Genomic DNA, 26,895 nt, shown 5'->3' with positions numbered 1-26,895 from the left:
GCAAGCGCCGCGTCGGCTCGATTATCGCAACTAGGGCGTCGCGACGCGGACAATAAATAATGCGACGCTAATAAACCCGGCCGCGTACACACGGCGCGCACGATGCAATTTCACGTGGGAATGCGCTCCTCTTTTTCCGCGCGAGGCGGCGCCGCGCCGCGCTGCGCAGCGCCGCGCCGCGACGCATTGCTCGCTGTTGCGTGAAACTGTGTTGAGCGGAAAAGCGATGCCGACTTATGCAAACGATGCGCTTTACGTGCGCGTCGCGACGCGCTCGACGAACGCCGTAAAGGTAACACAACCCCCATGCGAAGCTGATCACTAGATTTTTTTATTACATTATTTAAATACTTTGTGCCTCATGCGCGAAAGCTACAAGAAAATTTCTCTCAAACATATTTTTTATTTAATTACTCACAGTTCTTATAACTCTTTTACCTGCTTTATCTTAATAAATTTTTTCATTGCTATCTCATTTACCGCATTTACCTTTTTTTATTTGTTGTACGATTTTCTCTTACAATAAAAATACACATAATTTTTTAAACAGAAACATTATATAACTGAAAATAAAAGATTATATTTTAAACCATTTATATGTATTTTCTGAATTTTGCGCGTTTCAACCAAGAGTTCCATGAAATTCCTTTTACGGGGAATAAAATCGTAATTGAATAATTTTTCGAATAAAATATTCCGCAGATAAAGCTGTTATCAATTGCACGATCAAAAACTATCCAAATATTTAAAATATCGCGACAATTAATATATATTGCATAAAAAGTTTGCAATTTTGTGATACAATTTCCCCTCCTCTCCGGCTCTATTGCTTTTTTGTTATTATTATCTCGCAGAAAAAAAACCGTCGCTTTTGCTCGCGTTTATTTTCCGAGAAGCGAAATACTTTAAATTTACAGTAAAATTTAATAACTCACCGAACGCAGAGGGAATTTATATTTTTGTTAATTAATGCGCGGCTCGCATATCTAGCTTATTCCTGTTTTTCTTTGCGAGTTAAAAATTAAATATTCGTGCAGGATTAAATGGTGGGATATTTTTATCTAATCAACAGGTACGTTTTTCGAGCAATGTCAAAACCTTGTTGAATACATTATGATGGAATCCGACTATGTCATCGTCGATGGCAACGCATAAATAAATATCGAGTCTTGTCTAATTCCATCGTGAATTTTCGATGATCGATGGTACCGCGCGAGTATGCTAAACTCTGTCAGAACGGTTCGGGTTAATCGATAACAGTATTTATTTACAGACAATTGTATGTTTAACTGCCGTATATCATTGTTGTTCTGCTATCCCTGCTCGCAACTACCGTTATTTATCGACGATACCAAAATGTGGATTCCTGAATAATACTAAATGTCGACGTGAGGCTTTAGTGATTACAGTAAAAGAAAAATTATAGAAATCCAGAGCTAAATTCGTAGATTTTTATCAAGTTTTGATAAAATTGATTGAACACGTTTGATTAAAATTATAATTTTGATAGAATCGATTATTGTTCTCGCGTTGATTAGAAGTTGTGCGAATCGAACAAGCTACACAATTCTTTCGTTGATTTCATGTGGATTTTCTGCCGGTAGGATTTTGATTGGAAGCTGTTAGCTCTTTTATTCTCGGTGTAAACTGCAGTTTACGTCTACTTCACGATTTATTTGCGTTGAGAGAAGATCATTGTGAGTCTTTATTGCCCATTGTGCAGAATAGTTTGCAGATGCCAGTAACACTTTCTCCTGTGTTACATAGCTCTCAAATATATTCGAAAACATACGTATGTTAAGACGCCTCATGTTATAAATACCGTAATGAATAGTTACAACGTATATAAAGTTTTTTTGGAATGTTTATAATTAAATGATCTAGAAACCTATCACAATTCGTTTAAAATTAAATAAGAAACTTTTTCGATTAATTTTATACTTGATTTTTCCCTGCCTTGGAAGATAGTCATCAAATTTTTATTACAAGATACTATTACAATTAAGATCTATGAATGCTATTGTGATTTAATATTGTAATTTACAATAATATTCGTAAATTTATATTAAAATAAAAAATTTCCATCAACGTATCTTGATACAGTTTGTCAAATACGATATTATCATCTAATTATATTTTCGATACTTAATTGATGAAACGTCAAATTTCGAAGTTTGATATATATATCACGTTTCCATCAGATCACACGACTCTAGACTTGTCAATACGGGACAACACGATACTCGCATCACGTATGCATCCCAACGTAGCTCTGGGTTGCAGCCTCACGAATGCTCAGAGATTTTTAGAACAACGCAAAATCCTTCGTGCCTTCGTCCCTCAGAGTCTCTCCTCGGATTCACCACGCGCGTCTTCCTTTTCTCTCTCTCTCTCTCTCTCTCTCTCTCTCTCTCTCTCTTTTTCTCTCCTCGCGAGAATTACGAAATCCCCTAACACGTCGCGTATAATGCACGCTGGTGCATCCGGGATGATGTGGATACGCATATACGCGCGTGCATGCATGAGTACGTGCGTGCGTATTTCGTGTCTCGTCGCTCGTTCGCGCGCGATCGAGTTTACTCGCTCGCGCTCGCACGTCGGTATGAACGCGTCGGCTCACTGAAATTTAATTTGTCCCGACGCAAAACTAGTTCTATCTCCATTTTCTACGTTATTCCTGAAACACACAGCCCGTCTCGGGGATAAGCAAGATATCGTGGCAAAAAGTGAAAATCGCAAAAAATGAGAAATGATGTCAAGGATAAATCGAAACGAACTTTCCCGGTTTCTGATGCATTTCGATCTCGTTTGGGAAAAATGCACGGTAATAATTAATTAGTAATGTTGACAATTGAATTTGTACATTGGTGAGTAAGTAAAAAAAGCTCCTGTTGATAATAATTAGCATTTAAAAATAAAAAATTACGAAAAATTATTCACTTCATTACACATTTTCCAAAAAGATTTTTTTAAAATAACGTTTATATATGCATATAGTTTAGTACTCTATAAGATTTATTATGCGACGATGCAAGAGTGCATGCATTTGTAACAACATAAAACCTCTTAAATTTTTCAAAACGGCCAGCCAATGCCTTTCACGTAAGTTCATAAATTGGAAATAGACGGTATCGCTTTGTTTCCAACCAAATTTTTAAATATTTCATCTTTTCGTCTTTAAATAAAATAGCAACTTTGTTACTGTCGGTCTTTGCACGTATCGAGAAGCTCTGCCAACGAATCGAGAATGCTTGGCTAAGTATGCAATTCGCGAGCAAGGATGCAGATGCATTACTTGTTTGATATCGATTGTGTATTTATGTACCAAAAATAAAATATGCAAGAATTACCGTTATATATGTATAATCCATAAATATATCTACCATGTGTATATACGTACGTACATACATATATATGTATGTGTGTGTATGTATATTAGTATTACGTTCTAAATGTGATCGAAGCTTAATCAACATTTCAAATATCGATTCTTTAATTATTTTCAGTCCTTCCGCCATGGTGAGATATTTGCAGATATTGTCATTTATAACAAATTATAATACAAATTGTAATCAGATTTTTAACGTTGTATATCCTTGTATGTTTAATTACTTCTTTCAGTATAATAAATATTCAAAACAAAAACAGGGAAAAACTGTATAAAATGTGTAAAATGTTTTTACATAATATAAAGGACGCTATATGTGTGTGAAAAACGTATAAATGTATAAATGTATAATGTGTAATTAAAATTTCGTATAATATAAAGAATGTTACATAATGAAATTTCACATTTATTATTCCTAGCTTCAAAAATCTTTTTACGTTTATTTACTAATAGCAAATTAAACTTTATAATAAATCTCTTTGCTTGCATCAGATTTAAAAATCGATCAATATTACAGTTTTTCCAACAGTCTAACATTCGTAATAAATATAATTTAAATTAATAATTAAAAGTTAAGTATATATAAGATATATATGTAATTGAATTACAAGAACTTTTGCTTAAAAAATGGGACTTTTAACGGTGGCAATAAAAGTATCAAACAGTAGCAAGCAAAGTATCATCACTCGAGAAAGAATATCAATATTAGTATATATCGATGCACTTCTGCCTCTCTACGCTCGATGTCTCGATCCAAGAATCTTTCTACATACGCTTGATCGAAGGACGCATCCAAGGGTATGTATCCTTGGATGCATTCTCGCGAAGGCTAATGTACGAACATTCGTGCATTCGTTCCCCGTTTTATTTATTCGTACTTTTATTTCCGAGATAAACTCTCCCTCTTGCTTTCCGTCCACGGCGTCTTCCTTCCAGCAGATTTCCGTCTTATTGTGTCGTGTAGCGTTTCCCTCTGATAAGAGAAACGCTCGTGAAAAGCAGCGTTCGAAGGAAGACGCGCGTCGGCATTTCTGTCTGAGGAATTTCGTTAAAAAATGCGTATGCATTAGCCGGAATAATAAAAATTCAATTGAAAGGACAAAATGAATAACAAAAATAGAAATAAATAAAACACATCAATAATAAAGTAATGATAAAAATAAAGGCACTCAATGCAAGCTCGAATCAATATCTGCATTTCTTTTTTATAGAAGTTGAATACAATTTTGCATTATATAACAATAGAAAGAAATTGTATTTGTCTCTAGGTTACAATTTCTTTTAGATAAATGTTATGTAGAATTTTACTTCGACTTTAAATAATGCAAGAAATAAGAAATTCTATTTTTTGGTCGAAGTCAATCTCTTGTGCTTACAAATATTTTCATATCAATTATTAAATATGTTTTTCAGTTGTATAAATTGCTTGCCGATGTGATTATCGGACTTAAAACGCAATCGTAAACTGATGCTAGAAATAAAATCTCAACTTAATTGCTCGTCAAATGTAATAACGATGCTACAAGCATCTTAAAAAACTGTAAAGAATTTATTGTGAAAAACATTATTCCAGCTAGAGTAGAATTACGATTGCGTTTTAAGTTCGACAACCATATCGACACGTAGTTTATAAAACCGTAAAATTATTTATAGAGCTGAAAAATATTTAATAGATATGAAAATATTATTAAGCATCAAGAAACGCTTCAATCGAAAAATCGCATTTTTTTATTTACTGTGTTACTGTTATGCAAGACGAACATAAAAGAACAATGCGTCAGATAACTTTCAGTATGCACGACATATTGTCGACTGAAAAATGGTACTTTTTATTTATTACATTATTCACGCGTTCGGTTTAATATTTGAATTTAAAGTTTTGTGGTTAACCACTGAATTAGAATTCAATGTATTAATTATTTTTAAATGCATAAAATTCTATGTATGTAAAATATACGGATAGTATTTTCATTGCAAAACAGCATTTCCGTTTAAATTACGCACAAATCTTCGTACAAATATAATTATTAAGAAACTTAATTAAAACGTAGTACTTACCTTAATTAACATGTTGCGAAGATTTTTCGATGGTGCTCCTCGACGACTTGAGAAAACTCTGGAAAAGTAAACATTGTGTTACATCTGAGGTATAACGATAATTTATACTACGCATAAACGAAAAGTCAATCAATTATAATCGCGCGCGATTGATGTAACTCGATAATCGTAAAACGATTTGCCTTTCACAAGTAAAAATTGAAGAAATTTGAAGCAACATTTGCGATGCATTTCGACATCTCACACGTAAATAAGAAACATTACACTGAAAGAAAAAAATACTAAATTTTAATAAACATTTGTTTGAATAGTTGCAATATTTAGTAAACGTAAGTAAATATCTTTTTAGTATGTATGAAAACTAAAATAATTAAATTTAACTATAATTTTTTTATCGAGTAAATATTTATGTATCATAAATAAATATTTCATTGCAACTATTTAAACAAATATGTATTAAAATTGAGTAATTTTTTCTCTCAATATACGGCTAATTACGATTAGACATGATTACAGTTCGCATTCGACATATACTGTATGTGGTTTGTCTTCGACAAGTAAAAGCTGCCAGATTGCTGAATATCTATTTTAACGCTTCCGAAATTAATACACACATACACACACATGTGATTCGCTCTTATGAAAAAAGGAACGAGACGAGTCATTTTCGCGTAGCGACGCGATGATTGAACGCCGGCAGCTTTTGTACGGTTTGAATATGCGACGAGCGCATTCGACGCTTGGAATTTCTTTTTCCTCACAATATCAATGCACTAGAACTGCGTTAAATACCCGATTAATGCATGTCTGACACTTCATTTGCCACTCTCGACACATTTGTACGCGCGATTTGTCTTCGATCTTCGACAAGTAAAAGTTGTGAGACGAATGTAAAAGAGTAACGCGACACTCAATACATTTCCGATATGTGTCCGATATTTCTAATATTAAAAAATGACGCGCACGATTCATTCAACACGCGTAAGAAAATGTAGAGATACGTGCACTAAGAGAAAAAAATATCTTAAGACCAAAAAATTTACTTAACGTAAACGGATTGTTTACTCTATGTGGTGAATAATTATTTACTTATAGTCGGGTAAATAAAACTTAAAGTTTCTTAATAAAAATATTTATATAAATAATATGAAGAAATAATTTTTAATCAAGTATGTTTTTTTTCTTTAAGTTATAGAAAAATATTTACTGTTGTTAAGTTTATATTTGAGATAATAAGATTTTTTAATCTTAGAAAACAATTTGCTTAAGTTTAATAATACTATTGGTTTATTTGTAAAATTATTATTTAAATGTAAAAAATGTAAAAATACCTTGAAAAATACAAAATTGTATACTTAAGGTAATATATCTATTTATTTAAAGGTAAATATTTTTACTTGAATGTTTGCATCAAAATTTAGGATTAAAGAAAATGTTTTTTTCATTAATGAATTTTTTTTCGTTCAATAAATTTTTTTTCTTTGATGTGTGAACGAGAAAACAAATGATAAGATCCAGATGTAAATATATGTGTACTTGTGACTGCGTTAAGATGAAGATTAATATACTATTGTGTCTGATACGACACTCGATAAGTTATAAGGATTTTATAACAGTCGCGATGTGTAAGTATAATGCACGTATAATAAACGTAATTCAATATTCTTTCAATTTTAATTCATGCGCTATCACTGGCTGCTGCGGAGTAAAATCCGCAGTTACGATAATAGTGGAAAATATTATTTGTCGCTGGATCGTTCTGAGATACTCCAATATTCGCAATTTAACACCGTCTGATATTCTATCAGACTACGTTTCGATTCTCTTTACATAACTCGTCGCCGTTGACCACGCGATATTTATATCGGCGTATCTACGTTAATGTGCGATTCGTTTTAACACGAGGAAAGAGAGGAACGGAACAAGACGTCTTTAATGACGTCTTCATACAACTGCATGCGATTTGAATTTGCAATGAGCGCATTTGACAATCCGACGTCTCGAATTTCCGATCGTGATATTAATGCATTCTGCATTGAAACTGTCATTTATCAATTTGATAGAATAACGCCTGTCCGATTTAGCACTGTTCGATTTAGCATTTCTGATATTAATAAGCATATATCATTTTTGATTCGTAAAGATTCCCTCATGAAACCAGTCAAGTAAACTTGTCAAACATGAATGAGCAGGTCTACGTTTATTAAATCTATCGAACGTGTAGATTATAAAATCGCAGTTATTTTAGCTTGAGCAAGAAACTTGAGAACACGTGAAAAAGCATTCGATTTGAATGAATCTGAACAGAAAAAAACGAGTATGAAAAATGAGTATCAAATCACAAGTCCATTGTTTTCATATATAAGCAAAGATATAAAATCTTTTTCGAAGAAATTATAATCTTAAACAAATATAATTTGCTTACGTGAAGAGAAAAAATGTTCTTCACGTAAACAAATTATGTTTGTTTAAGATTATAAATTCTTTCAAGAAGATTTTATATTCTTATATATGCAGCGATGAATTGTTGATTTTATACTAATCTTTTTCTGCGTGGCTTGCTCAAGTAAATTGCAATGTGGCAAACTTATACAGATCAATCGGAATAAAAGTAATTGTGTTAAAGTATACACAAAAAATTGTTTTTTAATTACTTCTTCTATGTATCCATAATTGCTCAGCTTAATATTAATAATACTAATATTAATAATATTACGAACCGGATCAGTTAAGTAATTCTTGACTTTTTAATCGCTGAAAACAAATCCGAAAACGATATTGCTCTATCAGGTCACATTTTTGAGAAAATTGAACTTAAAAGTGCCGAAAATGAAATTTTTTTTGGTACCTTTGAGATAAAAAAATAGCTTGAAAAAAAATTTGACGACGATAGAACAATTTCACCTGCGAATTCATTTTCAGCAACAAAAAAAATCGATAAGAATCACCTGTTCCAATTCGTAGTTTAAATAAAGTTTAAATTTGTCGAACACGATATAACCTATAAAGTGCGACAAAAAACATCGTACTTCGCAAACTATGTATTTTTTTTTAAATCTACGCACGTGATTCATTTACGACGCATATCGGAAACAGAAACAAAAATCGCAGAGAACACCTCGATTAGGTACGTGTGAAATGCTTTAGGCGACGCGATGATGCAGTCCAGTGACCGCGCGCATAAAGGATAAGGTTAACGTTCACGCGTTGGGCAAGCGTACTATGTTACAAATTAAAAGGTACAGGTAAGACAAAAGCAAGGTTGCGACTAATTATGATTTTACATGCAACTTTGTAATTCGATGCCTTCCCGATATTGATTCAACAATTCCTACGCAAAATCCACGAAGCAGATACGTAAGCGGACTACAATAGCGTCGAGAAATACTTGCCGTTGTATTGTTCCGGAATACGTCGATATTCGCCGTCTATTTAACGCTCCCGCTGCTTGATTGTACCCACGTTTCGACTATTATTGAACACTTCGCGGTATTAATAATACCCACACGCATGACTCGCTTTTAAACTTACGCGTATAAGAAGGAACGTGGCGAGACACTCTTTATTTACGAAGCAAGATACGGCGGCGACTGAACGGCGGCGACGGCGGCGGTGGCGGCAGCAGCTGTTGCGGCGTCAACTTCACGCGGTTTAAATCTGCTATGACGCGCGTCCGATACTCCGAATTTCCGAGTGCGATATTAACGCACGCTGCATTGCAACTGCGATAACTTATTCGGTATAATAACGCTCGTCCGATACTGGGCGTTCGGTGTCTCTCGATATTAATAGACGCAAATTATTCGAAAAGTTCCGCTAACCGTTAGATAATAAACTGCGAAAGCCGAACAGCACCGCCGGACGGTGCTTCGCGGACTACTTCGCCTTCGCGTATATTCACGTTGCAGCGAATTGCGTTGTGCGGTTGACGCGGTCGGAATTCATAAGGTCACAGCACACACAAAAAAGAATGTAAGCGGTAAAACTTGGGCAGTAAGCGAATCAATCACAGGTAAAAATTTAAGGCGTAACGTAGGCGATAGCAAATTCAAATTATTGATTTCCTTGCTGCTAAATTTTTTTTTATATACGGCCTTTACGCTTTAACAAAGAAGTAATTACCCTTTCCACTTGGGATAATTTTTACGCCGCAAATAAAAATTTATTGTTATTAATTACTTATTGTCTATATTAATGATTGTTCTGTAATTTATTAATATTTACGGACATTATAGGTGAATTTTTTAATTCATCGATTGATCAGTCGCATTATGTGTAAATGCAGCTTTTTTAAAACAAAATTGCATTTGCGTATAATGCGATTAATCAGTCGATAAATAAAAACCTTGCCTTATATATTCGCCTTAGATTTAATTAATATCTTCTGAAAAAAAATAAGGAGAAAACCAAGATAATATTAAACAAAGAAGAAATACATTAAGCAGTTAATTATGGCAGTATTTCTAAGAATTGAAGATGTTTAATAAAAATTTCAAATTCTTTCCAGAAAATTTCATACTCTGTTTATATATGGAAATATAATTGTTGATTTAATAATTTTTTTCTGTGTACAAGTAACAATTTATTTCTATTGTACAAATTGGAATAATCGATTGAAAGATATGGATTTTGAATCAGTAAAAGTAAAAATAACCGGGATTTGGGTGAATAAAATTTGTTGTGACATGAGCTTTCACTTTTTTGACGATAAAATGTGACAGACACTTCAGTTGACTATTCTCGGATTAATGCTGTAAACATACAACTATAATATGTAACTAATTGAAATTATTAATTTCGGAAATTGGGCTCGTTAAATTGTCAAATGCGACCGAATGTTGCAAATTTAAATCGCGTGATGTTATTGCCGTTATTATTAGATATTACAATGCCGTTAAATCGCAAGAATATAAATGATTTATTACAGAGGATGGCTCATGAAACCATCTGTTCTTTGCGTAACGTATTTATATAATTGACGAATTTTAATACAAATCTCGTGCACAGAATGAATTACGGAATTTCATTAACGGATAACACGTTTACTGCGATTCCCGTTTTTCTATTTATTACGATCTCTTAAGAGACGCATTAAAACGTGTGTCGAATGCAACTGGACGTTACAAATTTAAATCGTGAAATATTATCATTAATCACATTGTTAAATGAAGAGTTGCTAATGCAAGAATATAAAATTAATTGCATTATGCTATAATTAATGCACAATCTTCATTTATTCAGAATATAAGCTTATTATATTCTTGAAACTAGAAAACGGTAGAAAATAAGTTTATACTTAAGCTACATAAACGAGTCTAAGAATAATATTATAAACAGTTTTTCGATAAACAAGCCATTCAGTTTGCCAAAAAATCCATAGACGAAGCGCTTGATAAAGAAAAAATGTTACGAAAAAGCGCCTGTTTTTGTTGTGCTTGAGGAAAATAAGATAGACAACAAAAAAATTATACAACGAAAAAATATACATAAGGAGAGTCACGATGGTCCATTGACAAAGTCGTCTTGAACATATTTGTGTAACAACATGAAAACATTCTGTTGCGTGATTGATGTTTTCATTATTAAATAACTGAGGTTCCTGAGGATACTAAGGTTCAATTAATTTTTTTAAAAACTTTATTTCTGAAAATATTGAAATAAACTAAGCAAAAATATAATCTTTCTACTTCAATCACTCACAAAAATAAAATGTATTTTTTATATAAAATATTTGTAAATAAATAAAACAATTTTCTTTAACTCTGATGCTTCATTTCATTATTTTAATAAAAAATAAACTGGAAATATAACAAAAGAAACATTATCTTTTAAATCAGTTTTAAAATAATTATTTATAACAGAAACAAAATCCGTTAGGGTTTACTCTATTATTAAACAACTCAATTATTTTTAATTTAGTTATAATTAATTTTTTAACTTTTGAAAATTTCTAACCATTTGGATGCAATTTTAACTTCTTAAAAATTTGTAATATTGAAAATATACTTGATAAACTTTGATGCAAATCTTTATAAAAACGGTTCATACACTCATTTCGTCACAAATTTTTGTTGCACTAAACAGATGCGTTACTGTCGGAATTAAATGTCTAATCTCTCTTTATATACTTCCTATAACATATTTTTTGATCATATATACTAACAAATGTAAAGCGCGTTTTTAAGTAATAAATTCAAAGGTGGACTGTATTTAGTGCTGGACTTTATTTGACGACTCAGGTATCTTGCAGCATTTTTATAAAATATTTTACATTTTTAATGTCAAAATATGATGTATCACACTATGTACCAAAGATATATGTAACCTGTCAGCGACCTGTCTCGCGAATAACTGTAATGCCACGTATTTTCCCGATTTAAACTAAGTTTTCTGTGCTCTTGTCATGTAAGTTTGATTAGTTCCGTCATATTTCGCGTCTGACAAATTATAAAAAATAGTATTTATTTTACTTTTCTCGAGCACAGCAAAAATAAGCCTTTTCGTATCATTCTTCTTTGTATCACATTACGTCTGATAATTTAATTATGTACATCTAGTGATTTGACGTGTACAAAATATGTATTAGATGTATAATTAATGTATAATAATTAATGAAATCAATTAATGTAACACGTGACGACGGACGCATTAATAATGATAAAGTTTCCTTATCGCAAGATCGAATATTTCAACGGCCAACCAGCAATCTGACGCGAACGCTCATATACGTTATACATCGTCATTAATTAATACTTTACGACGATCGCGCAATTTTATCCGAGTGAAACTTATCCGTCACGTCAAAGTATAATTCTCTTCTTTTCTTTATTTAAAATTCTTCGGCTCCAAACAACGACGATAACTCGTCGCGATATGAATTCGTAATGCTCGGTATACTGTATATTACAAAACGATTCGGTGGCAATTTGGCGTCATTATCGCGTCTCATTTTGCGGATTTTATTCTGTCAGAATCAGTGGGTAATACGCGTGAATAAATATCTGAGAGAATATTGAATTACGTATATTATTACATGTATTACATATCGCGACTGTAAAATATCCTTGTAATGTATAACGTCCTATCGGGCATAATAGTATGCGCGAACATTAAACTTCCTTGACGTAGTATCACAAGTACAGATACACAGTTGGAAAATTTAACATAAATGTTAAATTTAACGTAAATCATACGTTTCAAACACTCAAATTTTTGTATTAATTTATCACAAGAATATATTAGAAAATAACACAAATATAATGTAAAAGATTAATTTGATACAATTTGAAAATAAATTTTGAAAGCATATTTTTTCAAAATTAACATTTACAATATGTTGACACAAATTATTCATTTGTCTTTCAATTAATTTTCAGAACTATATAATTTCAAACTATATAATTTTTGTGTTATTATTTATTCACCTATAAATTTTGTTATTTTAACACAAAAAATGTTGAATGCTAATTTAATAAAATATTTAATCAATGTAATCAAAAATCAAACATAATCAAACATAATTAAAAATTTTACACAAAAGTTTTAATAAACTTTAATTTTAAATATTAAAAACAAAATACTTTTTATTGTACAATCTGGACCTTGTCAGTTATCCTCTAATACCCAATTCTACCATTTTTCTATAGATTAACTTAATAATATATTATCTTAACTGATACAATCTTTTATTACATACAAGGTATCATCAGTGACTGCAATCAATTAGTCTGAAATAAATACAAATAAGAATTGGATTTTTAATCTTCGCGGTTACCTCTTAAAAGTTCCATAATAATCACATTAATTAGACCCCAACACATTTAATCGGTTGTTGTATTCATATTTTTGATCTTTGAAGGAAAAAGAAATAACTGAATGTACTTTAGCAATTCGCCATACATATAACAAAAATAAGAATTTTGTCTAAAAAAAAGAAAGAAAAAACAGAGAACTGAACAAAATCCAAGTAATGACGGTCTTCGAAAGAAATTAAAATTTTACAAGCTGGGGTCATTCCAAAATAACTAAGGTTACAATCTCGGTTTAAGTTACTCTTTATCTATTTTCTTATAGATTCTTAAAATTCTTAGAAAAAGATAAGTTAATCCGAGATTGAAATTAATTCACATTGGTAAAAATGGATATGAGCATTTATATATAGTCGAGTATTTCGCACACTTTTCACGTTTCTAACATGTACAGTGAAATAAATCGCGTGCGCGGACTTTAATAATAGAAATGTCGAATGCATATCGGGAACGTCGTATCGAGTTTCGCGTTATACACTTACATTTATCTCACTGTTTTTTACTTTTTTTACTTGTTGGACACGAATCGCGAGAATACCTTATCAAGATTGCTGAATGTGTAATCTCATACCTAATTGAAATTGCCCACGATGTTTCTCATTTCCGCTTTAATAACGCTAGAAATAAATTCGGCGTAAGAATTTCTAGCGTGCTGGTCGCGCAACGCCATTCGTCGCAATATTATGAATATACGCGAAGGCGAAATAGTTCGCTAAGTCCGTTGCAGATTACTATCTTTCAGAGAATTTTTACCAGTCAAAATTTACGGGCCTATTAATGTTGAAAATACTAAACGAACGTTATTGAATCAATCAATGCCATTGTAGCGCAGAATGCATTAATATAGTGAAAGGAAATTCACGGGCCGTCCACATCGAGTTATCGAATGCGCCATTGCGAGTTCAAAAGGCGTGAAGTTTGCCACCGTTCGGTTGTCGCGTCGCGTCGTCGCTGCGCGGAGATGTCTCGTCGCGTTTCCTCTTCCGCGTGAAAAGTGTGTCGCGCGTGTGCGTATTAATATCGGAAGCCGCGAGATTTCTACTCGAACGAGGGACGATCTCGGAACGATCCGATGACAAGTGCGTACCTCTTACATTTCACAGTTGTCGAGAGCGTCGTTGGCGTTCCGCGTCACGGACTCTATTGGCGGGAACCATTGGTAGACGGGCCGATACGCGAACGACATCGAATCGTGCGTCACTGTTATGTAGTATCGAACATACCAAGGCCGTTGCGTACTGTTATAATGCGTAATCCAGCGGTCGCGGTGTTATGGCGTCTGACGCGCGAACGATGCCCTAACCTTCACCTTCACGCGGTACGAGTCTCGCCCTCGCCGCCCTCGCCTCACTCTGCCTCACTCGTCGCCGAGTCGCTCGAGCGTTCGCATGTGACGGAGACGACACACCGCGTTCTCGCGTCTCATACGTAATAAGTGAATCGCGCGTGGGAATTTTAATATCGGGGAGTACGAGACGGGGAGTGTCGCGTCTTACATTCGCACTCTTTCTGCAGCTTTTGTCTGTCGATGACGAAACGGGTCGCGGATTCGAACGTGCCGAGAGTATCGAACGCTTGATCATTCGTAACTGTAATTTAATCGTGATATTTTATATCGACGCGTGTGAATTGTGATCGCGTGACGAGGGTTCATTCGGTGTTTCCAAGGATTCTCGCTCTTCGGAATCGTCCCCGATTCATCGTTGGATTATCGACAGATATCTTTTCATCATCCGTGTTGAGGTTAGTTCCAAAATATTGTTAATCTTCCGCAGACACCGCTGAATCACTGCATAAGAGGGAGAGTGTATCGAACGTACAGCAAGTCCCTGCAAATAAATAAAATTTGAAAACACAAATATTAAACGAAAAGTCTTTTAGATCACAGTTAAATCTTAGCGCTGATATTTATTGTGTCATTTTATTTCACGCAACTACGTGTCGAATAACTTTTTAGTATTAAAACAGTTCTAAGTTGAACGTGAAATAGCAGCAATATTAAATTGATATTAAATTGAAAATCGATTTATAATAACCAAGAGTAACAATCATCTAAAGTATGAGAATCTTTTTCCTCCCTAAAAATTTGGAAATGTGTTTAATATTAACACGTCAAATAAACTATATACGTATGAAAGTTGTGTGAATAAAATTATATTTTTACTTAATAACATAACTTTTTATTATTAAAAATTAAATTATTTATTTACAACTATTTACAATTATTTGAGAAAAATCTCATTTTTTAAATACATAGTTTAAAAGTATTCGAGATGATTTATACAAAGTTTTATTGTGATTATATTTAATTATTTTATAAATAAATAAATAAATTTTATTTTATAGAACTGATCTCCGCATCGCGATAACATTTTACATAAATCATCTTGAATAAAAAAAATGACTTAAATAAAAAAATTCAGAATTTTTTATTATCTCGTTGTTAATTATATAATCATTAGAGCACATTTACTTTTTATTGAAATAATTTTTTATCGAGATAAAAAATTGCCATCAAATTTTTTCTGCTACTTTCAAATATAATATAAAACAATCTGTCATTTTTTCATGGTTTTCTCAATGTTTTAAAAAATGTTTCATCTTTAATGTCTTATCTTTAGACATAATGAGGTAACATTATGTTTTTCAAAGGGTTAATGAGCTCAAAAATCTGGTGTACTTTTTCAATATTTAGGAATACGATTTTAGAGTTGTTTGATTCAAAACGTTTCTTATTGTTTTCATACGCGGAAAAAAGGATTAGTTACAGTTAGTTGCAGCAGCAAAAATCTGTGCGTGGTACATAAATTTTAGTTATGTACAATTGAAATTTAGTTAGCACACAGATTCTTGCTGCAACAACTAAAAAATTTTTTTTCCGCGTACATGTATGAATTTGAGGTGTCCGAATAATTAAAAATAGAAAAATCGCCTGGATATTAAAAGATCTACGTTGCCTGCAAAGGATTAATTATTAAAAAATATATTGATTCTAAGTAACATGAAGTGGATTACTTGCAAATTTAATTTTACGAGAACTGCCATGTGAATATTTCTCTATATACATATAAATTAATTTATTAGAAGATTCTTTGGTTCTGTATCACGCAAAAAGTTTAAGAGATCGTGCTTTCGTATTTCACTTGCGTGCATACACGCGTGTATACACTGGCTATACAGCCAGTCGCACGTTTCACTATACAACCGAACGACTAAGCCGATTATAACAATCGATATGTCGAAAAAAAATCACTCGTCTGCTCTAGTTATACTGCAGACAATTGCAAATCGTTAGCAATTCTATATTCATCGTATTTGTTAAATCTCCGAATTTGTAAAATCTGAGGTGCCGGAAGTTCAACACACTCTCAAAATGTAGACATTTGCATCTAAGAGGTAAAATAAAAACGAATTTTGTTCCTCCAAGTATCTTGAGCCTTAAATAGCTGTTAGACATATAACAGATCAATTTACAAGGTGCATAAATCGTGACTTTAATTCGAATTTGGATTTGACTCTTCCGATTTCGCCGAAAATAATATAATATGAATTATATAATTGTTTAATTGCATCAAGCTTATCTGCAACTCTTGAGAAAGTCATTCGTGTCTTGACGGCTTTGTTAAGACAAAATTTGCACCGAATCGAATAATACCAGTACGCCGTGTATATTAAACGATAGTAATAATAACACATGCAAATGCAACAGGAATCCCGCGCGGTCCGTTGCGGGAATTCCTCACCGCAAGAGGGTATGGTTTGCGGGGGTGGTTTCCGCTTGTTTAAGCTTGCCGGATTAATTTGGCCGTTGTCGATGGACCGACTCCTCTCGCCCTCTCTACCCTACAATCCCCTCCTTTTTTTTCGTTCGCTCGCGAAGATGCGCGCCGGGATTCGCGGCCTTGATTTATGCCGAAATCGACGCCGTTTATTATCAGCCAACCCTCTCCCCCTTTCTCCCCTCCTTTCCCTCGCCGACTGTTCCCAAACTGTTCCCGGGGCTGTTGAATGTGTGCATGCGTGAAATTGGAAACGCAGACAAGCGTCCATGCAAATTTAACCCGTCCGCCTGTCCGCCATTCGACTCCCTGGCCGACAAAGAAGGAAGTTCGTATCTGCCACCCATCTCCTCTTCATTCTTGCCAACCCTTGTCCTATCCAACAGCCTATGTCTCGTCAACGGGTCCACCGGAGAACGGAGGAGAGGAAGCCTGTAAAGAAAGGCCAATGTGAGATATTTTGGGAAATGTTGGGTATACTTAGCAAATGAAAAGGGCTGTATGGCAAAGTATCTGTCTTGTATGTCATGCATTAAAAGGTGTGTGAAATATTTATTGATATAAATAGACTGAGTAAATTATTTTACGTATTTTACATGTAGGAATATTTACTTTTCATACAGATATTTGTTTTATACACACCTATAAAATAAATATGTATTGCAATAAAATAAAGACTAAATCAATAAATTGCTAAATTTCATTTTATTTATTTTGTACGTATATTTATTCTATTACGCGTACATTACCATTAATTAATTTTATTTTAATGAATAAGTCTCGGAGCTATTGCATATTCTTCAAATCATTTTTTTTTTTCATAAATTTAGAGATGGTTTTCCGCTAGTGTCGAGAGTATGTCGAGAGAGATAAATAATATCTATTCTTTTTATTTTTTATTATTTTTAAAATCAAGTCTTAAAATGTTTTTTTAAAAAATTGTATTATAAAATATAATTCATTTGACATTCATTAAACGATTTGATTTGGTCACTTATTTTCTTTCCTCAAATTGTTTGTTAGAAGCTTCTTTCTCAGGAATCTTTATTTAGAAAATAAAGTGTATATTTTTTCTGTACATTTTCATTTAAAAAGAATAGTTTTTAAATGACACATGTAACAAAAATAATATCTAATGCTTTTAGAATCCTGTATTTTTCTCTTTATCTTTTTTTCTATTATGTACAGCCAAAAATTAATGTCCGGCACGTAAGTGACGAGTGTTACATGGGAATCGCCTAAAGTGCAATATCCTACACAGCAGAATAACGCTTTATATCGTTGCCCACTGTTAATTGCTAAATGCGGCAAAGTCATATAATAGATGCAATCTTGTCCTCAATAACAGATCTCAATTAATTCCAGCAGTGTAATTGTTGATATTGTATTGTCTCAAATCACTCTCGTAGTTCACTCGTAGTCGTGGGAACTTGAAATTACAATTTGCGTTTGATAAGTTAACTTTTAATTCGTGAGCTGTAGTTTAAAAGTCCTCTTTGAATATTTATTATTGCTCTTTTGGTTATTTATTAAATAACTATAAATTCTTTATATAAAATTTTGCAGAATAAACGAAGTATTTTGTTATAAATTTGTGTCTCTTCATCTTGTTGACACTGAAAAAGTTAACACATTTTTTAAACTTTGGAAAAAAGTGAATGAGATTATTGTAGTATTAAACTTTTTAATTATACTTATTGAATCTTCATAACTTTTCAATATTTAGGAATTAAACAAACAATTATTTGTAATGATTTTGTAACGTATATCTGTTTAATTATTGGAAAATGTTTTAGCATAACGGCTACCCTTGTTAATCCTAAATAATCTCATTGTATAAAGCCACGTAAATTATTATTCCGGGTGAGTGTTTTTAGTAAATATGGCAATTGGTTGCAGTTATGGCAATTTTCACAATTTTTAAATATTGAACAAACAGTTATTACTTCTGTTGTAATCATTGTTTATGCTTTATCACTAGAAAATTTTATATTTCAATTATCGCGATAGATCCTAAATAAATAATCTTATTGCAATAAAGCTACATGGATTATTATTCCGGATGAGTGCCTTTAGTAAACAAGGCAGTTTGGTGTGCTTGGTTAGTGCATGGTGTGCTCTAGATTCAATTAAGTTGTGATTAATTCACCAACAAAAGCGGTGCGGGGTGAATCTACTTTAATCCTTTTATACTTCGATCTTTATACTAGTTTTGTTATTGTTACGGTAGTACATCAAGAAAGTTGTTTCCTCTCTTATCTTGTGATTTTGAACTATTTACTGAATTATATACTGAGTTATATACTAAATTTAATACGATTCGGACAAATTAAGGCTAAACACCACCATAGAATAATTCTGTTGTACATTGAAAATTATATTAATTGCTTTGTTATTAGCATCATTGTACTATTCATGTTACGTATATATTTTTTTTTTTATTTAATAGAGATAACTCGATCAAGTGCTTTATATGATGACAAATGTGATGAATATTTTTCAGTAATTAAATACACAACAATAGTCTTTAATACTTTTTAAGTAATTAATTTTAACTCATTTAAAAAAAAATACTATTTTTATACAATTAACGCAAGATAAAAGATTTCTATTATTTTATTAATAACTGTAACAATCAGAAAATTATAGAATTATTAAAATATTTTTTATTAATTATATCTAAAATATTTCACAATTTTAATCATTTCCTGAACAGTTTCAATATATTTACAATACCTTTTGATTAAAAATAGTAAGCCCGTATCTGTTATTATGTTTGTCCGGATTAATTTGTAGGTGATTAGGATTTTCAGGTGTTGCGTTTAATCGCTCTTGCTGTGTCGAACATTCGATACTAATTAATTAGCCACTGTCACTTACCATTAGTGCGTTCGTCATTTACAAACCTCTCTCCCCCTATCGTCCATTCCCACGTTTGAAATTAGTTTCATGAGTGGACGTATTTTTAATCGAGCTAGCAGATTAATTTTAGTCGATCTTTAATAATAGTTATTTTCTCTATGTTACACCAGGAGTAATAATTTTATGTTAAATAAAGAGAAAGATTCTTTATGTATATATATATCTTTAAAAAAATGTATTTATTTTATGAAACCCAATTTAAGAATGGTTTATGCTTAGAATGATATATTTTAATAAACGTAAAAAAAATATATTAAAATGTAGCATATAACGTGTATGATTCTGTGTGCATAAAGGTAAATCGACTTGAATAAACTTGCCAATGCACCTTAACACGCGAGCAAAATGCTGACGCATCAGAAGTCGCAGCTACAGGTGCCTAAATGACGTGTAAAAGCTTCCTCTTCCACTGCATTCCTTTCTTTCCGTTCTCTCTGTCTTTCTCTGTCTCCCTCTCTCCTCTCTTCTTCTGTTCTCTTCGTCTACTCTTCCTCTCTCTGCTTCCTACACAGATATTAAAATCAATACGGTATGCGTTTGACTGGTACACCGTATGCACCGCCATTACCGCATGCACCGGCCGCGTATGTACGATCCACCCCCACCTACGTTTGCCCCCACAATCATCCCACGCCACCATACCCATCCTCCCTATAATCCTCCCCCTCCTTCCCTTGCGGATGCACGCGAGAACTGCAGCTGCAGCTGTAGCGTCTTGCAACCGACATGAGGGGATGAGTCGAGGTGCGAACTGTTAAAGGAGAGATGAAGGGCTTGAGGAATTTGACGTTGAGTCAAGGGTGGTTTCAGAAAATGACGAAGGGCTTGACATAATAAATGATCCAATTGACGTACCCCCGACTGCTTGTATTTCGAATACTAAAGCTAAGAATACTTTTAAACTTTTGCTTTTAGAACGTTTGTTTAGTTTACTTTCGCAAACTGTTGAAATTTTTAAGTAAATTAAATCTCTAAACTTTTTGATTCTGAAAGATTTGAATATAACCATTAAAATTATTAAACAAATTAAATAAGATTTTATCTTCTCATATTTTTCTTAAGACAAGTTGGATCAAATTTGTAAATATTATTAAATGTATCATATAAATTTAATTATTTTTTTGATATTTTTACATATACATTTAGCTCATTCTTAAAATTATTAAATTTTATTTTGCAAAATTAAATTCTAATGTTTTGTAAAACAATTAGATCCTTAAAGTTTTTTAAATTCTCGGATAGTAAATTTTTTACACTATATTATATGTTTTGGTATGCAGCTTTGCTTTTAAAATTATTATAATGTATTATAAATTGTATTATTAAATCTCTGAAATTTTAGACGCTTGAATAACTCGAGTCCTCTTAATCATAGAGTTCTTAGATACATAAGTCTAGGTGTATTAAGGAGGGTATAAAGATGGGACATAATTTCATACCAAGTTAATCAGACGCTCAAGGAGCCTCCGGGGAGACACGCAATGTCAAGGAGGGCTGACGAGGTGGGAGGGATGAAATCGTAACCCACGACATCAAATACTGGCCAAGACATGCCAATGTCACGTAACAGCTGTTGCTAATCGCCTGTTTAACTAAGCTAATTAGAAGGTTAATTATTCAATTATGACAATAATTATAATTCGATAATATCATATGTTTTATAAGCACATGCTTTATACTTTAGCACATTAAGGTTTAACGGTAGAAGAATTGAAAAATTATGACAGGATGCATACAAAAAAAATTTATATCTCAAATTTATTAAAACAAGTGTACTCTCGCCATAGATTGATTAGATTTTAAGTGACTATGTCATTGATTAATTGCAGTTCTTTTCCCAGATTAGATAAAGCTTATTAAAGAGTCAGGAATTTTATTTAACGTGATTAATTACATGAGAATTTTATTTAATTTCTCAGTCATATATATCTCTACGCTATTTTTTATTTTTTTATTTTTTTTTATTACACCGTTATATTCACACACACACATACTACCATTTTCGTATTTATTATTGAAAATAAAATACTTATGAAATATTTTTATTACGCATTTAAAGCTTCAAAAGAACTCTTCTGAAAGTTATGAAAAATAAAGTAAAAGTGTGGAATCTTTTAAAAGCGATTAAAAAGATGGATAGCTAATGATCTGGACACTTGGACAGTACAGCGGGAAAGGTTTAGGATATCATATAAGGCCCATGACGTTACGCGAATGTAGCTCGCTCGCTGTGCATTTCGCTGACACCTCGTAAAACTGTAAACACGCTACCGGCATTGGTTTTATCGCGCATTCGGACGGGATTCACGAGCCGCCATTTAGCCGGAATATTATTTCGTCAGGCCGCCAGCCGGGGCGAGCGGGCGAGTTTAAATTACTCGCGCGATCGTACTGCGCAATTAACGGAGAGGATTTATGTTGAAGTGAGTACTTCGAGGCGAAACGTTTTACGGTTGTTAACACAAAGAATTTGGTGGAGATTAAATGACGTAACGTATAAATAAAGGAAGGGGAGGTAGCTTTTTTTAAATGAGTATTATTGATTTTAATTCTATACCCTCTTGGAAATGACATGTGTTAAAAATGTCTAAAAAAAACTTTTAACAGCATGTACAAGTATAAATGTCGCTTCGACAGCAATTCCACAAATATATTTCGATTATTTATATCGCCATTTATCTCCTCTTAGTTGAAGTAGATTTAATATTATAGTAATATTATAAGGATGAATATGGAATTTTTTAATATCCAAGAAAAATATAGGAATTACGATTTTCCTGCAGATACTTGGAAAGCATGGTTGTCGATATATCGAAAAATTTAGCAAGATATAGATCTGAAAGTAACTTTGTTAGACCATCAAAATAATTATGAAAGAGACAATGCTGAAAATTTTGACAATCAGTTTAAACGTCCTACGTAATTATTTCAATGGTTTAACACAATTACTGTCTGTATCTACATTTTTAGATACTTTAACAAAACGGTTCTTTTCGTGTCTAAAATGTGTCTCGTATTCTACTTTTATCAGTACATAAAAACATCTTTGTGGCATATTTATTGTATCTACTATTATTATAATCTTATTACTTCATTACATTAATTTTTGTTTTTCATTTACAGTACCGAGCTAAGGATTGATCTCGGGAGGGAGTGTGTGGATCGTGCATGTCCGAAGTCGGCGATTCGCAAGTAAGTCAATTTAACACAAATTGCTACATATATATATATATATATATATATATATTTCTATCTATTTTCCACTGGACAATAATTGCGCGTACAACTGCAACTAGCAATTAATCACGGCACGATCGCATAATCTAATACAGAAATTGCACGTGCAACGTATCGCGGTAATATACCGGCAATTGATTGCACGAAATAGAACGCGCTCTAATTCGCGCGATTGTACATGCTAAGTTCGGTATAAATTTAAACTCGTCAATATGTACAACCAATTATAATCCTTGAACATTCATAATCCTTCGACTTACAGCAAAATATTGACGTATATTACGTTATGTTTGAAATACAATAATAGAGGAGCTCTATATAGGTTCTAGTAAGTAAATTTATAATTGTTGATAACAGAATTCTTTTCGATAAGTTAGCATTAGTTTAAACAGCGTTTAAACTTTCAGTTTTCACGTCGCATTGGTAAAAAAATCGATCGTTTGATTCAATCACGACATAAAAATATCTTTTCTTCCCTTTCTCTCGCGATCTTTCTTTTGCGTAGGTAATGAAACGTCAATCGAGAAGCAAGCGTTGTTAGTATAAAATGCAAAAGTGGGCGGACGAAGTAAGAATGGGGCGTAGTTTTGCGTCGGTACCTTGTTAACTCGTGATTGCTGCTCGTCAATTTTAATTACATGCTTTTAACGATGATAGATTCTCAGAACGTTTACTTGTGAAAAACTTTTGTAAAAATATAGCGCTTTGTAAATTTTTGAATTTGTGATTTAGCTGAATTTACAGAATCGATCGTCATGTCAAGCAATTAATTAGTCTCGAGAAAAAAATGATAACGGATTAAAATTGGTAATTGAACAATACAATCGTAAATATAATTGACATTGCAATTATAAATACTTTTGTGATGAGATTGCAATACGATTATTATATTACTCGGCAATTTATTAAGCATAAATTTGTTTAATCATCATTGAGTTTTCAATATTTGTTTATCACAAATTATAAAGTTCATCAAATATACGAATAATATGAGGCGGTGCCGATAGGAATATTAAAAGAGCGCTTATACGTGAAATGAATAAATATGTATATATGGAGAATATTCGAATTGGCAAAAAGTCGGTATACATATATTATTTTTATAAAAATTGAAGATAATTTAACAAAAATATTAAAAGAGGTGTTGATAAATTCTGGAATATAAGCTTCAGCGAAAAGATCTATTCTTTCATAAATTAATACGAGTACAATTTAAAAGACTAAAATAAATAATGAAATATTATCTGTTATCTGATTTGAAGCGATTTTTATTTTACAGAATTTCAATTTCAAGCTTAATTTATAAATTATTGAATGCTATAAATTTGAAAAGTTGTGAAAAATGATGGTTTTCCTTGACATTTCTACCAAGGGAAAATTTATTTCAAATTTCCTAAGAAGCTTTATATATCTCTTTTCAAACGAAATTCTGAGACATTTTGTATCAGCTACTTTCAGCTTTTTGACAACATTTCAACGCTCATCAATCTCTTGGCGAATAAACGATTTCGGTACAACCGTTCTAAATTGTTGTACGTGAGACTTGATATTGCGCGCGCTTCCGACTATTCCCCTTTCTCTTGCCTTTTCCTGTCCACTCACAGTGTATAGCGATTTGTCGCAGCCAAATGCAATTGTCCCCCCCCCCTTCCCTTTTCTTCGATAATTGCAAAATCGGTCGAAACTCCCTAAAGCGGAATGATGAAGATTACACGAAAAATTGGACGTTTCATCAGTTATTTCACTGCAATTCCGCGAAATTCAATTTTCGAAAATATCCGAAATCCTTTAAAGAACGTTTTTAGATTCGACAATGTTTTCAAGCATGACATTTATAGTTGCATTTAATTATATATTAGCTTCATAAAAATCTATCTAAAAAGCTATCATAAAAAAAATTGACAATTTCATTTTTTTTATTTTCATTTAATTAAAAAAAATGCTTTATACCCTTAATGCTCGTATTTTACCATTTTTATAATGCGGAGTCAGAAAAGTCTCAAAAGTGACTTTCTAAATTACACGCTCACGTCTAATTTGTCGCATGCTTTACGTAAAAATACGGTAGAAAAATTCGCGTAACGTCGCATCTAATTTCGTTCCGCGACGAAAAGACAAAAAATTCGCCTCTATTTCGCTTGCTAATACACTCGTTAACACTCGCCCGATTTATTAGGCGTAAATGATCAACCGATCGCGAGCGCAGCGACCAGAGGCGGCCGTGCTCCGACGAGCGAGTGAGCGAGCGGCGTTTTATCGATCGGCGCGACCAGGAGATTTACGCGTACATGCCAGCCGTGCCTCCAACGAACATATGTCATGTTATTTACGAGCCGGGCATTACTCTCTGCCCGATTTACTATATTTTATGTTACGTGGATGGACTCGCGATTCTTTCGGATCGGTCCAGACGCCGGTCACGTCGCCGAGGTGCGTGCCCGCGCTGCAGCGATCATCGCTGGCCGATACTTAGTTTAATTGCGTCGCTATTCGCGAATTGTTACTTAGGTGGCAATACGGCGGAATAACTGATGAAACGTTCAATCTTCTCCATAAAACTTTGATTGTTCCATTTTAGCGAGTACTGATTGATTTTGCAATAATCGAAGACATTTGGATAGATAATTGCGTTATACATTCAATATGATATGCTGGCGCGAGGGATAAAATTAAGTTTGTTTTACGCGTTAAATTCGGCTTAATTATAAATGAAGAAAATCTTTTATACATGCAAAATCAATTAGAAATTTCTCTCTGGTAAATTAAATTTTCAGTATTTCGCGACATATAAAATTAAATATAGGTTTTTATCTCGGTGTTCTAAGTGCGCATGTGACGAATTAAAGATATCTGAAATAAATTTAATATTCGTATTTCTAGTTTTCGTATTTGGAAGTTCGTTTTTTAAGCCGGCGAGTACGCTTATTATTCGCGGATCGTTAAACGGAAAGTTTAGCAATTGTTGAATTTTAGAGCGACACAAGTTTCTTGGACCTGTAATCTAGAGATCTGTGCAAATGTTGAACTTCTCCCAACGCATTTACACGATTTCTCACGTTTGGAAACGTGCCTAAGATTCTTTGGTCGCAAAACATCAAACATTATCCAATGTACGCTGTCAAATTTCTATACTTACAACTTGTTGGTTTTTTCAAGTTCCACGATTCTTCGAGTTATCTCTTTTTTGATTTGAAAATCAACTTTCTAAACCTCAATCTTTTAAACGCGCATGTTCTCGATTTCTCGGTTTTCAAGTTACATTTTTTTTTTCCCGGTTTCTAAGAGTTAAAATCTTAGTTTAAGAGTTATTGGGTACGCGTTGAAGCACGAAAAATGAATGCGTTCGAATCGGCGATCATGGCACCTCCTTTGTATGGGGGCCATTAAGGATCGTTCGATCATGATCTCGATACTTTGAAGTCGAAATGGGAATCTCGGGGTGCTTAATGGTAGCCATTTGGAGGTCAGCCTCGTAGCGGGAATTTATGTCCTCATATTTCGGCGAAGGTGTCGCGTGGCGCGGCGCCTTTCGGCAACGTCACCGGCTGCCTTTCAATCAGCTGACGCGCAATTCGGACGCTTGATCCCTCGCATTTTTACCCGTTTCGAGAGGTATAATGCATCGCTCGATCTCTACCGCAGAGAAAAGCTTCTTGAAGAATCCAGAAGCTCGCCCATTTTTTGAAACTCCAACATAAAGCTC

General features: G+C 33.0%; 2 protein-coding genes and 1 long non-coding RNA gene across 6 annotated transcripts in view; 1 reads left to right on the top strand and 2 right to left on the bottom strand.

Annotated features, from left to right (window-relative positions):
• Positions 1 to 5,506, bottom strand: part of LOC105205719 (transcription factor SPT20 homolog) — a 56,665-nt gene extending 51,159 nt beyond the window's left edge. Inside the window, exon 1 of the mRNA XM_026132309.2 lies at positions 5,447 to 5,506. The gene's annotated coding sequence lies outside the window, so the exon portion shown is untranslated. The remainder of the gene's footprint in view (positions 1 to 5,446) is intronic.
• LOC105207571 overlaps positions 1 to 26,895 on the top strand; it is a 180,818-nt gene that overhangs the window by 21,490 nt on the left and 132,433 nt on the right. For 2 of the 4 annotated variants that reach the window (XM_026132320.2, XM_026132316.2), the window contains exon 2: positions 23,079 to 23,147. In XM_026132320.2, coding sequence (XP_025988105.1) covers positions 23,124 to 23,147 — 24 coding nt within the window. In that variant the 5' untranslated portion in view covers positions 23,079 to 23,123. Of the gene's footprint in view, positions 1 to 14,610; positions 14,998 to 23,078; positions 23,148 to 26,895 lie in introns of those variants that run through there. The other 2 variants (XM_026132319.2, XM_026132317.2) reach the window with 2 other exon arrangements.
• Positions 15,771 to 26,895, bottom strand: part of LOC120359610 — a 244,944-nt gene continuing 233,819 nt past the window's right edge. Inside the window, exons 5-6 of the long non-coding RNA XR_005576388.1 lie at positions 20,284 to 20,459; positions 15,771 to 17,465 (exon numbers count right to left, since the gene is read on the bottom strand). This is a non-coding gene — a long non-coding RNA (uncharacterized LOC120359610). The remainder of the gene's footprint in view (positions 17,466 to 20,283; positions 20,460 to 26,895) is intronic.

The sequence above is a fragment of the Solenopsis invicta genome, chromosome 14 (assembly GCF_016802725.1).
Source record: "Solenopsis invicta isolate M01_SB chromosome 14, UNIL_Sinv_3.0, whole genome shotgun sequence".
NCBI classification, from domain to species: Eukaryota; Metazoa; Arthropoda; class Insecta; order Hymenoptera; family Formicidae; genus Solenopsis; species Solenopsis invicta.
Note: the sequence above shows the minus strand (reverse complement) of the source record. Positions and strands in the feature narration are given on the sequence as shown.